This window comes from Stigmatopora nigra, chromosome 6, assembly GCF_051989575.1.
Source record: "Stigmatopora nigra isolate UIUO_SnigA chromosome 6, RoL_Snig_1.1, whole genome shotgun sequence".
NCBI classification, from domain to species: domain Eukaryota; kingdom Metazoa; phylum Chordata; class Actinopteri; order Syngnathiformes; family Syngnathidae; genus Stigmatopora; species Stigmatopora nigra.
In genome coordinates this window covers 8,015,352-8,032,113 of record NC_135513.1, presented here as the reverse complement: position 1 = coordinate 8,032,113, position 16,762 = coordinate 8,015,352, and the positions used below count along the sequence as shown (strand labels likewise).

General features: G+C 38.4%; 1 protein-coding gene across 2 annotated transcripts in view; it reads left to right on the top strand.

Annotated features, from left to right (window-relative positions):
* sdk1b (sidekick cell adhesion molecule 1b) overlaps nucleotides 1-16,762 on the top strand; it is a 172,318-nt gene that overhangs the window by 83,204 nt on the left and 72,352 nt on the right. Inside the window, exons 6-8 of one of the 2 annotated variants that reach the window (XM_077719166.1) lie at nucleotides 4,373-4,399; nucleotides 10,789-10,891; nucleotides 13,160-13,329. In XM_077719166.1, the coding sequence (XP_077575292.1) occupies nucleotides 4,373-4,399; nucleotides 10,789-10,891; nucleotides 13,160-13,329 (300 nt within the window). The remainder of the gene's footprint in view (nucleotides 1-4,372; nucleotides 4,400-10,788; nucleotides 10,892-13,159; nucleotides 13,330-16,762) is intronic. The other variant, XM_077719167.1, reaches the window with a different exon arrangement.

Sequence of the window (16,762 nt, the reverse complement as noted above, 5' to 3'; positions counted from 1 at the left end):
ACATGCTATTAACAACATAGCATGCTTCTCATTTTCAAGAATTATTAAATGAGAAATTGTGTTGTGAACATTGAATTCCAAACTAATAGTACATTTTCTCAAATGAACAACACCCAGAAGTAAATACGCAAGACATATACTTTCATAGATACATATAAAAAGGGTTTCACCTCCACTTCTGTAATAGCAAGTTCTCATAGTTTGATGATCATTGAAGGGGTGCATGCAGTCATGTTTTCCATGTTTTCCTTTTTCCAAAGTATATTAGTCTCAGCAACACCCATGGATCCAAAGCAATGCCAAAGCCATCTCGGCTTCTATTGATCTGTCTCATGCCTGCCACCCATGTCTCTAAATGGACACTGCTTAAAAAAGTGGAGGGCATACACAAAGAGTCATGATTACCCTGCTGAAATATCCTTCCTTCCTTATGGGTACACTTGAAATTCAATATCCTCTTACATGCCAAGAAATATACTTGTGCTGAGAGTCTACAACGCTCTCTTCCTTGTATCTACTGGACATGAATGAGGCATTAAGAATATCGTAAGACATAAATATAAAAGAGGTGAAACAATAAAACAGTAAGCTGTATGCAGAGGATTGCCTTGCCAATCTCTAGAGAAGAACATAAGGAGAAAAGCACCTGATTAGATAAGGACGGATGGTCACTGTTGCTCCCTGTCCTCCATATGGTGTCGTGCCGCCAGATAAAGCCTTTAGAACAATGCTGCACTTTACATTTGGCTCACAAGATGTTGCTAAATGAAGGGAAATTATAAATACATTTAAATGGCAAATAAACACGATACAACTGTCACTACTCTCTAATATATGGCATCTTTCGAAAGATATATTAACAGGTCTTATACAAGTGGTATTCTCAATGTACACTCTTTTTTCTTTTTTTTCTTACTGTTTACTTTAAAAATGTCTATGTAGTCAATGTTCTTAAATGGTGTGTCCCTCCTTGAAGGACAAAATGACGCAGCATGAAGTCTGCCCAAATTAAAAAATACCCTCACACTGGTGTGAAATTATTCAAATATGGCAGCACAATCTAGGTATCTTGAAATCTTCAGTTAAATGTGACTTTAAAACATTCTTTTTCCAAATCTAGACAAGCGTAAGTCTGCACCAAGTGGCAGGCTGATTTTGCTATATGATTTGAAATGACTTTTCTATTTTATTTTAATTTACCATCAGCTGTAGGAACTATGAGCCACACAGACAGGCATTTGTGAATGTAACACTTTGACATCCACCTCACATTTAGTTGTACTGTGTCAAATCTGTATTGGCCTCAACTGCAGTACCGTGAAAATTGCCTCAGGCCAATGGTCAACTTTTTGATGGAAGTATAAACTAGTTTATACATAGCAGAGTACAAGTGCACCTTTAGCCTACCATGTTGTCGCTTGCACCAAGCATATCCACAAGAACACAATCTCAAAGTGCAAATACTCTTAATAACTGGACCACACAGTTCTAGAACACTTGTGGTGGGGTTTGGGTTGGCGCGAAAATCCACTAACTTATGATAGTACTAATACTGCCCTGAAGGTCAAATATTTCTTTCTTTGGTCTCTGCACAACAGTACTTGACAGTTTTGTACATATTATAAGTTTGATAGACTGAATTTCTGTGCGTATGTATGTTCCTTGTGCTGGAAAGCATGATTTGCATGGGAACAGGAAAAGGCCAAGCGTTGGTAGTATCTCAAGGTCTGAAAAATAAGTACTAGTACAATACCGTCATCACGATTTACTTGTGTGGAAGCAGAAATGGGAAAACTGTTTAGAAACCATAATACAAAAACTGAAAACTTCTGTATGTGACCCCACTCAACAATTTATACATAAACTATGCATAAATAATAGCTGTTATTCTTCTCTGGCCAATGTTTCAAAGGGAGACCCATGTATGAATAGGTGTCCTGCAGGAATCACTGGGCTCAGAGGTCAAAAACTGCTGCAAGCCTATTATTTTACCATTGTGTTATTGGCTCCCCAAAATGTGTAGTTGTGTGTTACATGTGTGAGCCTTCATAAATTTGTCTGTGCTGGAAACCAAACTAGGTCTGTATGGTGCTTGAGATGAATTTCAAATGTGACGAGAGAAGAGTAGGATGAGAGGCAAAGTTGGATCTGCAACGAGATTGACAGGGTAAATTGGAGTGCAAGGGTTTTTTAGAGGTTGGAGACATCAGGGAAAAAGAAACTCCCAAAAGCTCTGCTATAAAAATTGGTGACTAAGCGAGGCTGCCACCAAGGTCAAAGGACATTTACTTGTGGTGTCTGTGTGTATGTATGTGTGTCCTTAGGGCTCTAAAGTCACCTCAGCTAACAGGTTAGTCACTGTGGGGACTCCGGTCAACACACCTTGAAACACACACACATTAAAAGAGGCCTTACCGTAGCACAAAACAACACAAACACACACAATGAGGACATGTTTGTGACCTGGTGTCTGCAGGTGCTTTGGGCAGTTTAATACAATTCTCTGAATTCATGAATACAAATCATACCAGAGCCCACCAATATTTTCACAAGGGATCCAACTAAATTCAAATTGCATAGACAAAAAAAAGTCTTGTTTGCGCGACACATACCTAAAACTCTTGTTGCTGGTAAAGGTTACAAACATCACATTGGAGTACGCAGTTTTTCTCTGTGTCCCCAATTTAAGAAGACTTTGTGTGACCCAAAAATTTGAATCAGCATCAGACAGACTTGAATGCCTCCAAACCAAAGCCTGCGTGCTTCCTCAGACGGTGACCCAATTTTGACACCATTCGAGAATCTTAGACAGCACTTGTAACAATATTATTTACATCTGTACATATTTATTTTTAAACACAGTCTGTGATCATGTCGATCAGATGCCTCAGGACTGAAGGTTATTCATTTACAATTTATTTGAGTAAATTTACTGTATATAGACCATACCCACTAATGAGGCAGCCTATCCAAAGTTCTACCTTGACAAAGATAATGATGTTCACTATTATCAGTGTCTTTTGAGATTGTGTAGAATCGCACTACATCTTGCACGAGCTTCCCACTTTATTTGTCTATGCCAGTGATTGAATTTTAAATTATAACTTTTAAACCATTCCTATCCTTTTGTTGATCTCTGTACAAAAACATATTTTTCGTGATTTGCATGGTTGTAAAACTCTAATTAGCCACGTCAGCATGTTGTTCAAGCGTGTCCACTTTAGTTTGTACACTTTTTGCGTCATTCAATCACATGACCACACTTGACAGTTTTCTGTAAGGTTTATGCTTTCAGCCACACCTGATGCTGATGTTTTTAACCCAGATCATGTTTTTAATCATCTAAATTGGTCATGTGAAACTGAGTGTGTTCCAACGTGTTTGCATCAGTTTTTTGGCAAATGATAGGCACAGATCCTGACACAAATATATGCTTGTTGGCAACGTCCATGAATCAATTAAAAAGAAAAATGAATAAACATTCAATCATTTTATTTTATTTATTAAACACTATAGTTCTTGAGAGACTACACTTTTACCAAACCACAACAATGTTAGATAACCACAGTTTTCTCCTCCACTTTGAATTGCCCCTTGGTACATATGAGTATGTACCACTTACACTCACAAGGGTTGTGGGGGTGCTGCAGGCTATTCTAGCCTACTATGGGCAGCAGGCAGGGAACATCCTGAATTGGTGGCCAGCCAATCGCATGGAACACTGAGACGAACAACAAAACATGCTCACTCATACCTAGGGAGGAAACCAGAATACCTGGAGAAAACCCACAGAAGCCTGGGGGAGAACATACAAACTTCACACAAGAAGGTCGATTTCCTCCTGGGATTGAACTCTCAATCTCAGAGCAGTGAGGCAGAACTGGTAAACCTGCTCTGATATGATTCATCTGAATCAAATTTATGGGCCCTTTGTCCAATATTCACTGAAGGGATATGATGCACGAACGCATTTGGAATATACAAGTATATAAAAATCAAAGAATAAATAATATCCTGTATTGGTGGACGCAGGGCCACAGCAAATTTTGAGAGAACAAAACATCATTGGAATCCATTACTAAAGCCAGACAATCTACTAGGTATGTGGCAGTGGTCACTGAAAGCGACAAGAGGGACGTGATGTTTTTTTTTTTTTTTGTGGTGTTTAATAGACTGTATGAAACCAATAACAAAATGGAGCACTTTTGTTTCTTCCCTTTCATTTTTTGCATTTCGATTTTCTTATAATGTAATTAAACACTGAGGAATTTCAACAAGAATTACAGATTATCAACTGATTCAAAACTGACCTAACATTTTTATTATAACTAATTATGTTCTCTCTTCTTTCTCTTTACCCATTTGCTTACAGTGGGCAAGAAGAGCCGCGGGTCACCAGGTAAATCTAACATTCACATTAGATATCCATCTGTTGTCTCTCTTTGTTTTCCTGGATCACATCAAATGGATGAGCCATATTTTTACCAAACTGAGGATTTTTCTCTCTGGGTATGCCCATTACCAGCGCATTAACAGCTATAACGAACAATGGAAGTTCAAAAACATTTTTTATAAGTGCTTTTTTTTTTAAACAGTATATGTAATGGCCTTCAGTGCTATTGTACTATGGAATCATACATGGTGACGGACTCCGACACGACCTCTTATTTGGACCTGTCGCTTCAGCTCACATTATGATGAGAAAGTAAATTACGTACAGCACCGTTAATTGCTATGAAATGTCTGACCTCATTGCTCACCACAAAGAAAAACCAAGGTCAACCAGGCAGTCATCAGAGAGGACATGAAACACCCACAAATACACGAACACACATAGACTGGTGGATGCTAAGCAGGGTATTTATTAGTCAGACTTTTATGGGACCTTTGGGGCTGAGACCCTTATTATGACTGAAATACACATGCGATATACTCTGTTGACCTAGAGAAACATTAATGTATATACTTTAAATTGATTCTCAAATTCTCAAAATTAAAGGGTCGCCCGGTGGTGCGAGTGGTTAGCACATCGGCCCCACAGCTCTGGGGTCCTGGGTTCAAATCCATGTTTACCTTTGTGGAGTTTGCACGTTCAACCTGGGCCTGTGAACAAATGAATGAATGAATGAATTCTCAAAATTAGGATAACTTATCTTCAATAAAAACAGAACTTGAATTGATTACACTTTAAAGACAAGGATTGTAACCTGACATTATTTTTGTTTACTTCCATTTAATCTACAATTGGCCCACCAATAATTCAGTCAGTCTGTAGCATTTAGGCTATGATACCTGAGGCAAAGCTCCTGGTAAAATGAAACCTTGTTGGGTCTGATTTTAAAGACGATGGCCTTCAGGTTTAGCTGGCCGCCCATCAGATAGCACTTTCCCATGTTGTTTAAGTGACAGGATGTTAGTGTTGTCGCATGTTGAAGCTGACACACTCACTTGGCTCCATTTGGGCAATGTCTTCTGACAGCATCACCAGACTGATACCTGTGCTTACCAACAAAAGCACTCACACCCAGTGTAAATGGCTGTGTGTCCTCATATTGATGGATGAAAGGCAAAATTCCCTTAATGTATTTCACTTCGGATGATGACAACAGGGATATAATGCTCACAGTCAGACTTTTGACAAGCGCATCGATCTGCTGTATTTTCAGATAGGAGGTTTGGTCTTAACAGTTGGTGTGTGCCTTATCATGACTTTCAGCCCATCTAGGTTGTCTGCTTTTTCCCCCAAATCACCTGGAATAGGCTATTCCTACTACACAAAAATAATAGGTGATATTTAAAATGAAGGGCAGCCTGTTGGCAAAGTGGTTTCCTCCCACATTCCAAAAACTTGCAAGGTAGGCTGATTGGACACTGTAAATTGCCCCCAGGTATGGGTGTGAGAGTCCATGGTTAACCGTCTCCTTGTGCCCTGAGTTCAGCTGGACCAATTCAGGTTGTGCCCAGCCTCTGGCCTGGAGTCGTCTGGGATAAACTCCAGCACCCCCCACGGCCCTATTGAGGATAAAGCCGTTCAGAAAATGAGATGAGAGAGAGACCGACATTTGTAAAAGTAAAGTACTAAATAATGGAATATTCAAAAACGCATTTTAAAAAAGTTTCCTATATATTTTTCCTTCCTCTCAATCAGAAAGAAGTCTGAAGGTTTTGGCAAATGATAGGCGAGGGATGAATATATATTTACAGCATTGCTCATCTTGGTCATCTTGGCTCGTAGTGATGTAGTGAGATTGAGGCTAGTATAGTCAGACCCTGACACTTAGCTGTCATTGTGCAGCATTAATGAGTGCAGTGACATGCACAAATCGTTGCCACGTTCCCACACTCACATGTGATATTCTCAAGGCAGTGAGGAAAATAATAACCTTAATACTTTTTATATTTTCTCCTTTTTTTCCCTTGACTTTTTATAATTAATAGTGGAGAAAGATGAGCAACAAACATGCTCACTTAATTAAACTTTTTGTAAGGAGTAACTGTTTTGTTCAATGTACGTGTGCATCCTTTAGTTACTCTCTTAGCTCACGAGTTTCTCACAATTTTTTTTTAAAAGACTTAAAACTCTCTTCTTCTCGCACATTGGATGACTCCCAGAGTCTAACTGGAGTGTTGAGTGAGTGACAGATTTAATAAGAGGACAAGATGTAATCCAAGAGAATCCATTCAAAGCAGGATTACACTGTAATCTGGACAGAATCACTTTTATCTCCCTCTCTCCCATAAAAACCCTCTCGCTCCCTCCCCTCTACATACCAATCACTCTCTCTCTCTCTCTCTCTCTCTCTCTCTCTCTCTCTCTCTCTCTCTCTCTCTCTCTCTCTCTCTCTCTCTCTCTCTCTCTCTCTCTCTCTCTCTCTCTCACTCTCTCACTCTCTCACTCTCTCTCTCTCTCTCTCTCTCTCTCTCTCTCTCTCTCACACACACACACACACACACAAACACACATTTACTTTGTTTCATCATTCCTATCCTTGATTTAATTTTGGATCTTTGTTCCTTTGGCCAAATATAGAACACACATGCACACACTTGTGGGGGTCTCCACATCAACATTCCAGCTTGTCATCAGTAGTGATGCACTAATGGCATTATTGTACCATTGGAATGTGTCACTGCCTCTTTGCTGCCAAATAGCATCTACTCTCTCATACAAAGGACCCTTGTGTTCTTCTCCATCATCAACCGCTAAAGTGCTGTGAAATACGACATTATACACTATATATTGCCTAAAGTACTCACTGCACAGACCGTGACTTATGAATTAAAGTGACATCCTTATCATAATTTAGAAGATATTTGAAAATATTCTGTCACTTAACAGGGTAATGTGTTTTGTTAATTATTTTCACGCGGATTAAGAGTGAGTTTATAGAATGTTATTACCTTTATTTCATACGTCAATCACTGTTTTGGATGACAAACCGTGACTCTCCTTTTTGGGTTCAAATTTATCCCAAAGGTTGAGTGTGTTGATTCACTATGTATTAAGCCGTAATGATATTAATATCGAAATAATTCTCAACTATCATTGCTATGACCATGCGTGTGTTTAACTGAAGTCATTCAACTCAATGGCTGTAAATATTGGCAAGGTATTTTTAGTGTTCAAACATTATTTTTGACATTATTTGCATACTTGAATCAAATGGCAACCATGTTTCACTTGAAGTTGAGTGTTTTTAAAAGGTTGTTGTATCAAGTGGTGTTTCTAATTCCCCTTAAGAGCAATCCAAAACATATTATTTTAATGAAACCTCAGCAATCTCCCCATATTTGCAATGAGCCGTTGAACCTGGCACACATAAGAAGTATTAAATGAAAAATAACTTGTTTCTTAAACTTATTCCATAATCTCTGCGTACATTAAACTGGAAGGTGCTCAAACGGTAAAGGAAGATTCGGCGAATGACAGAATATACAATCCTGACAAGATTAAATAATATTTCCCCAGAGTGAGAAACTGTTAGCGAGCTAAGACAGGAAGGAAGATCACAGATCCATATGGCATTTTAATTTCTCCTACTCTTCCGCCATCTTTTCCTCAGGCGGCACCACAGCCATCTGCAATATTCCCTACGATACATTTTGTCTCACTTTCATTCGCCTCCTTTCACTCTCCCTTGGGATTCTGTCTGGTTCCTTCTGTCTGAGCTAACAGGCTGTCTCACCTTTAGTGCATTACTTGGGGCCACAATTATTGTTTAACATGGCCATCCATGTCTGCTTTCCCGACCTTCTCTTAATGACCACCCTCGATCTTGTTCACCTGCCACATGTGAGATCTCTCGTTTATTTTTATTTTTTCAAATTATGACATGTACGATATGTCAGCCTTTGTACGATGACAAGGTTCTGTGTGTGTACGTGTTTGTAATAAATAGATGTATCCACCGTTACAACCATCCTGAATAAAGCTATGGACTATAATGGACTTAACTATAGCACTAGAAAAACTATCGTGATATTTCTGGTAAAGTTTCAGTAGCCAGGTGTGATGTTCATTGATACACAATTTGCTAATGGTCTGTAGACAGTACAACATCACATAACATAACAACATCTCACCCACACGACCGCTGAGACCCAACACAGTATCAGCTCTCACCCATACATATTTGGGGCCAAACCAGGATGACAGAGGGGACAGACGCAATGACTAAAGGGTGAAAGGTGGCCAGTGCAAGCATAAGGAAAAACATTCCATCTCCTACTTTACTGAAAATGTCTCCACTGGTCTTTAACCTTTGTCTTCTTGGCAGGTTTTGAGAATGGCAGGACTGTAACAGCTTGACAAAATATGTTTTCACTCACCTCTTTGGAATTAGATTTAAAACAAGTAAATCGTGAATGGACTTTTACTTGTATAGCGTATTTCTATATTTAAGGCATTCAAAGGACTTGGATTTTGTGACATCACTCACCTACTGAACTGATGTGGGTGAAGGTTACTTTGTTGGAAGACGACTTCCATTGACCTAATGTATGTTGACAAGTGTTCATACTTCAATTTGCTTATCAACTCAGCACCTACCATCACTAAGACCATGAACCGCAGAAAAGGTAGCAACGAGAAAAAAATAAAATAAAGAAATAAGCCTAACAATGACAGCAAGACATATTGTTTTATGGGCCTTATTTGGCCCCATGAACAAAAGTTTAAAACATTGCACATATACATGTTACCACGAAGCCCAATGTGGAAACTTCTTGGACACTATTTTTCAACAAGCTGATCACATTGCTTGGTGTCTGTCGATATGTTTAAGCACTTTTGATTGCTTCGTTTCTTCATGTGTGAGTATGGTGCGACATATTCGGGTTTGGTCAGAAGGTTTGGTGTATGGCAGTCATTTTTATGCATTTTTTTTTTGGTCTACAAAGTTTTAGGTTTTTCTTCCACCTCATTTGTAGCCTGTTCCTCTTTTCAAAGTGTTTTTTAAATAAATAATATAACTCATTTTCCTTTATAAATGTTTTAATGTTACAAGTCTATTCAGATTATGAAAGATTCAAGATGGAGAGAGTTGAGATACAATTTATTTCAACATCCGTTCATTTCTATGGGGGACAAAAAAAACATGCTAAACATTTGAGCTTTGTTATTCTAGAGAGTGCTCTCTTTGTGTGACTTGCCTTATCTTCTGATTTGTGATGCAACCTATATTCTATGGTTAGAGCATCTTTGGGTGGTGGTGATAATGCGCCGCGGCATGTTTTATGTGTGTGAGGGTGAAATTTTTTGTGCATGCGTAGTGATTTGCCTGCTTTATGTCTTATTTCATGTGACAGTGGGATATGATTCTTTGGCTGTCAGATGTTTTTCAGCCAGTAGGAGGAAAACTAAAGAGCATAGAGTCAATTACCACCTTTTGGGTCCTTCGCTTCAAAGGGGAGATGAAAGGCCTTCCTCACCTCCATCTGCGTTGGCTTTTTAACCAACCGCCCTCCACCCCCAACCCAAGAAAAACCCTTGCACAATCCATCACATTCTGATGCTTGCATCCCCATCCAACCCCTGTCACAGTTGTGATATGTTCACCAAAACCCAAACAGTTGCCCTCTCTAATTTGTGCTTTTTCTATTTCTGACTGATTACAAATCTGCATATTCATAACTACATTGTGCCAGTCCCAGTCATACATGTGTGTGACTGTGTGTAGGCCCTACTTCCTTTCATACTAATTTTGTTGAGCACATTAAACTATTTAAGATGTGATAGGAATTTGTTTTTTTATGTGAGAGGAGGCCATTTGGGTCATAAATCATCTCCCTCGCTCCTCAGACACACACACATCATCATCATAATCTCTTATTCAAGCCACCATTTATATTACCATTGGGGACATAAATCACTCTTAACGCACACCAGTGTACTATTTTTCATGTTATCACTGTAACACATGCGGAGCGTTACACTCTCTGCAATTCATCATTACTCCCCCGGATGGGATATAGTTTTGGGAAGCCCATAATCATTATCTTGAGTCATTTTGGACCGTAAAATGTATATATAATATATAATATAATATTATATATATATATATATATATATATATATATATATATATATATATATATATATATATATATATATATATATATATATATATATATATATATAACACTAAATATATTTGTTATTCAATAGACTTGGCAGAAAAGTACAGAGAGAAGTAATCTTTTTTTAGAAGGTATCCTTACTACCCAGCCCAATAGTGGTGGTTCTAAAGGTTTTGACTGCTTTGTGATCCAATTTTATCTCTATTGCAGATTCTGAGACAGAAGTTGGCCTTCCAGCCATTGTGATCGGACCTAAAAATACAACCGTCCTTGCAGGGAACAAGGCAACCCTGGAGTGCATTGCTAATGCCAGGTATATTTAAACTTTCTCCCCATAGATGTATTGACTGGATACATCATTTGTTAGACATACACATCTAAAGTGATCCAAGGCAAGAGTGATTTAATTAATTTGTGCTTTTACAAAGCTCATACCTCATTGTATATTATAGATAATTAATGTATAAAACCGCCCAGCATGACGATTCTTTCTGTTTGAGTTCTTAACAGTTTTGAATGGGAATTAGGAATTTAAAATTAGTCATTTTTTGGCTGCAAAAAATCTCCAAGTTATGAATGCTAATCAATATTGTTATTTCATGTGTGAGTCTTTGTGGAGTGTTTTTAAGATATTGGCTCATGGTCTGACATGTATGTCTTGGTAGCAATTGTTCAAGTGCCAACGGTTCAGCATAATGCAAAAATATTAATGAGCTACACTGCCCAAAAATGTACCTTCCATTTTTTTAGGCTTAACTTACTCTCTGTAATGACCTAAAACATGAAAGCAAGCTTTAGTCTCAATCTGTCTAGTTGTTTTGACACAATTTGACATCAAAATCTACCTCCCTCACTGCGCTACAAAAAAATTCCGGACCACAGTCCAACGTCACACGAGGTGTTTGCACTGTTTCGAGGCCACACTTCATTACTTTTCAATATCACAAGCCTAGTCATTCATCCTGTTTGCCTTTTTCCCCACAAGAGTGATTTTCTATATTGTGTAGAATTTGTCTGTTAAGTAAATTTGGGTCCCTTAGGCTAAGTGAGAGAAAAGAGGGTAGGTGGAAAATAAATTAGAGACAGGCTAGTAGTTTTAATGACTGCTGATAGTTACAGCATGGCGTTCCTAGCACCAGGTGGAATTTGTTTTGAAAGGCAACTGTCAAATACAGCTTCTCTATGCAAAGCACATTTGGGACATTGTGGGAACCTCAGGGAGATAAACTACGTTGGAGAGCACTTTTAAAATCTTGTTGACCATTCCTTCTCCCGTAACTATTGCAAAAATGACCCAAACTTCCGCCAGAAAATGTAAGGTAGGCAATAAACTGTAACCCAATATACCTATTTGCATATCAATCATTATATGCATCACAAAAACCCATTGTTTATCCCTTACACCTACTAATATTCAAAATCATAAAGGCAATGTTTTCCTCTTCCATCTCCTATGCCGGTTGATATGTTTACTTGATCATCGGAGTTGGATGTCTGTTCCAATCGATAGGCTTTGAGGTCAAACACGTTTTGTCAAGTCAATGATGACGACAATGCCTATGTCTGATTTTCATTTTCATTGTTGACAAGCACTCATCTTCATTCAAGTATGATTGCACCAAAGGCTCCGAAATAGTCACCAATTCCGGTTTCGGTTTTGATCCCTTATTGCCAACTAGTTGCTTCTTGGCTTCAGAAAACCAAATTAGTTGTTCTCTCACTGTCACATAAATGCCTTTTTTTCTTCGATTGACTAAAATCCTGCATCCAGCTACCAATATGTTATTATTCAGGTGTATAGCAATAGCTTAGGGCACTATTCCACAAAGGGCCATAGCGGGTGCAGGCTTTTGTTCCAACTGATCCAGCACAGACAGTTTAACTAATGCGGTTTCTTCTGATAATACTTTCAAAATACCAGATTTGTGAAAATATATCCTTTTCTTCAGCTGGAATGAAAACCTGCAGCCCTTGGGGACCTGTTTGGACAGCCATGGTCTAAAGTTTAAATAGAAAGTTCTCGAGTAACCCTTTAAGAAGGTAGAAATAAACAAATACAGGAAACAACATCATTTTTGTAAAGGGCTTTTCTTTCTGGTTGATTATAAATGAACAAAATGAACATTTATTGATTTAGATTAGCACTGTTAATCATCACCGTTAAATCAGTGTAATTTGTTTACAGCATAGCCATAAATATTTAAGCCTCCACCAACTAACAATAAAATACTGCCTAATTTGGGAGCATAACTAATGGATTTCTGTGTTTTCCAATGCAAATTGAGCAGATATTTGTGTTTACTGTTAATAGCACAGTTTATACATATTTGCTGAGCATCATAGTTATTTAAAAGGAAAACACGATATGAGGGACTTTCATAATTATGATGAATGTTTAATATAAGGCTTATAAGTCTCATTTCATGGAAAAGCCTTCTCTGATCTCCAGCTGGTTCATGCAGACAAGTTGTGACTCCTCCGATATACACTGTCACCATTCATTTGCCGCCTCATTGAAACTCAAAGTGATGCATTTAATATGTTCTCTTCTGTCACTTCATTCTGTTCTCCTCCTTCTCAGAGATCTGGACAGCCTGCTTTTAGTGTGGAAACGCGATGGTCATCCCGTGGCTAGTGGGCATCGGCTGGTGATTCCCACCACAGCTTCCTTGAACAGTGGCTTGTATGTTTGTGAAGCTCAACTCGGCAACAACACAGCGGCCGAGGCTAAGGCGTACCTTGTTGTGATCGGTGAGCAAAGACGCATATATCATAACATTTACTGTATTAACCATGAGAAAAATCTGATATTTTTCGTTGTTGCCAAATTGGAAAAAAATTTAAGACTGGAAAATGTTGCAAGGAAATTGAACGATTTAAAATAGCTGTTTGCACTGAAAATGGTGGACGATAAAAATGCATCTTTTAATGCTCCAATTCTAGTGAAATGCAAATTTTGAGTTAATTGCCACAATTGCATGAACACTCAACTTGAGATTATGTGATTGTGTTCAGGAGGCAAGTATTTTTCTATAATGAAAAGAATGACTTAACACCGTCCATATATGGGCCACTTAGTTCTTTGTATTTTTCCAGTTCTGTGGTTGTCACCAAACAATGCCTTTCTGGTTTGCTCACATGTCCTTCCTTTTTTGCAATCAATGGTATCCTCAAAAAGCCAAACATTAGTCTTAAAAATACAACTAATTGAGTGCATTTCCTCCAAGACTGAATCAAATTGTAACATGTCTCTAGAAAGTGTAAATGTTCACATGGATGCTATTAAATGTCCAGCATGAGACAGTTGCAGCTACATCACTTTTCCCTCGATAAATTAAAGTCAAGAACATGTCCTCACACATAAATTGGTGCACTACTGTGAGGATGGGAGGCAATTCTTTGATTTAAATGTAATGGCAAAATGGCACCATGAACACACATGGCTGTCTGCCTGTCAGCTCAATGAGTTCTGTTCCCCTGAGTCACAAATCAATGCAATGAAAAGCAAAAACAAAACAAACAAAAAAAAACCTGGCAGCAGTCACGCAGGAGCTCTCGTCACAAGTGGTGGTTGTAGGGATATTTGTGTGTAAATAGAAAACAACATAGACCCTGGCAGCCAATGTGTGATCGATGAACCACTCTCTCTTACCCGCGTGTCAGCGTCTTTTTTTATCAACCGTGATTGTCGGAGTGTGGGAGTGCCTTAACGCAGACCGCATGCTAGCGAGGCCGATAGAATTCTCAGTAGTCATATTGTACCTGCCGTTGTGGGTTAGCCATTTTTATACTATGCTTTAGAGAGCACACAAAACCCATTACAAACTCCAACAATGAGGCAAACCAGATGCTTGCTGTACTTCTACAACAGCCACCGCAAAGGAGGTGATCCAGTTTGCCATAAAAATGCAAAGAACGACGATTAAAAGAACTAGAAATTATCTAATAACTACATTTGCAAACTCTTGTCATTCCTATTGCTGTCAAGGACTATTATATGCAAACAATTTGCAAACGTAGTTCTATTTCATCCCTGCTGACCGCCAGAGGTGGTGCTGAAATCTCTGAATGATCCCTTGAATGCATGCACAGTTAGTAGTGTACCAATCCCAACAAAATCACCTGGGACCCCAGGTTGATCCCCGGATATCTATATAGTCCAAGTTCAACCGTAGATACAGTCCCTATTTTTCTCTCACTTGGCGTTGTTGCATGTGGCTATGACGTGACTTTGTATCAGGGCAGCGAATCCGCCCTCCTAAAGTTGTGTCACAGTAATAGCAGTACCCGAGTGGATAAGCGTTGGGATAAATAAATCAATGCATTTATTTTTATGATTGCCCATGCCGGTGACGGCTTAATATAGCTTGAATGTATTTTTCTTTTGTGGGCCACATTCAATGATATTTTCACAATTTTCTGTGGGCCATGAAAAATGGAAGTGAGCTGCTGGTGGCCCCAGGGCAGTAGTTTGGGCAACCCTGAAATATACAATAATGAATGTTCTTCAGGGAAAAAAATATTCCAGTCAGTTTCTGTCATGTATTGGTTCTTTTGTGGTGCACAATGTTTTTTATTTATTTATTTTTAATTTATTTATTTATACAATATCAAAATTCACGGCTCAAGACAGGGCCAGGGATGGCTCATAACCCAAAATCCCCCTCCCCCACCACACACATTATGCATTATCATGGAGCTCTAATAAATGTTTTAACAAATATTACTTCTTTTAATTTACTGCTAGGCTTCACTGTGAATAAATTGGGTGCACATTCTCTGAAATTAATGTTTCTACTGTGTACGTGTACATCTGAGTGGAAGTGCCTCAAAGGTCTTCATTATTCAGTCCCATTTCTATTCTGCCCACTAATCGGAATATGTATGACATGGGGTTTCACGTGTTGCCTCCACGAACAACAATAGATCTATTGTTGTTTTCCCGCTACTTTCCTGCCACACAAGTGGGACGCTAGCAAAAGAATGTTTTAACCCATAACAACAAAACGGTGGTTTTGCGTGTGTTGGTCTGCCTGTGTATATGTGTCTTGGTCCTTGAAACTCACCTGACTGAATGGGGATTAATGTGCGAGTTTTGTCAGTTTCACCACCAACAAACTTCTGTTTTTATTTATTTATTTTATGATCTAGGTCTTGTTTTCCTTCATGAAATAGCTTTCCAGTCAAAATCACATGTGGCTGCAACTGTGCTCAATAAATATATGAGACGGGCCTCTTGTGCATTAAAGGAAAAGCACAACTTAAAAGCTGCTGTAGTCAAATAGAATAAATGTCGAAGCTGCTAGTTCCCTGTACGCCATCATAAACTTACTCTCTTTTTATATGTATTGCTCAGATTCTGCACAATTGAAGATTTGTTTTTTATCTATATTTTGATTTTAGAATGGAAGTGTGCCACTCATCCTCTTCCTACTCTAGGGTTAGCAATGACAACAGAGCACACAGATTTACAAAGAAGCATAAAGCATCTATGAAAAGGGTGAAAAGTAGGACAACTACATTTAAAAAAGATGGTAAAATAGTAAATACAGAAGGGTCATCGTTTAAACGGTATTAAATATTTTTGTAAAAATGTTTATGGGGACAAACCGTTAAGAGGTGGTTATATTAAAAAGGAATCATCTTTGTTTTGCCTTTAGAAAACACAGATTTTTTTAGCTAAAAACATCATAAAGGAAAAAATAATATCTGACTACAAGAGGGAAAAAAAACTAGCAACAACCATTCACGCTCAAACTCATCAATAGAGGCAATTTAGAATCTCCCCCGGCCTACCATGCATGGTTTTGGGATGTGGGAGGAAACCGGAGAAAACCCATGCAAGCCTGGGGGACATGCAAACTCCACACAGTGAGAGCCAATTTGGGATTGAAACCATGACCCTAAAACAGTGAGCCGGGCCTTCCCAAAAACACAAAATAATAAGCTGTTTTTGGTGTTCAAACACCACTTTACAATTCTTTGAATGACTTCCTTTCTTCCGCTGCTGAATGACCTAATAAGCCATTCTTTTTTTTCCCTCTCAGGCTATTACTGTATATGTTTCAAGTAATACATTACATTTTACATGCAAGGTATATTCATGTTCCGTAATGAGAAATTGTTTTAATTGGCTATGAAGGTGCATTGTACATTGGCAGAAGTCTTAACTCATGTTTCATGT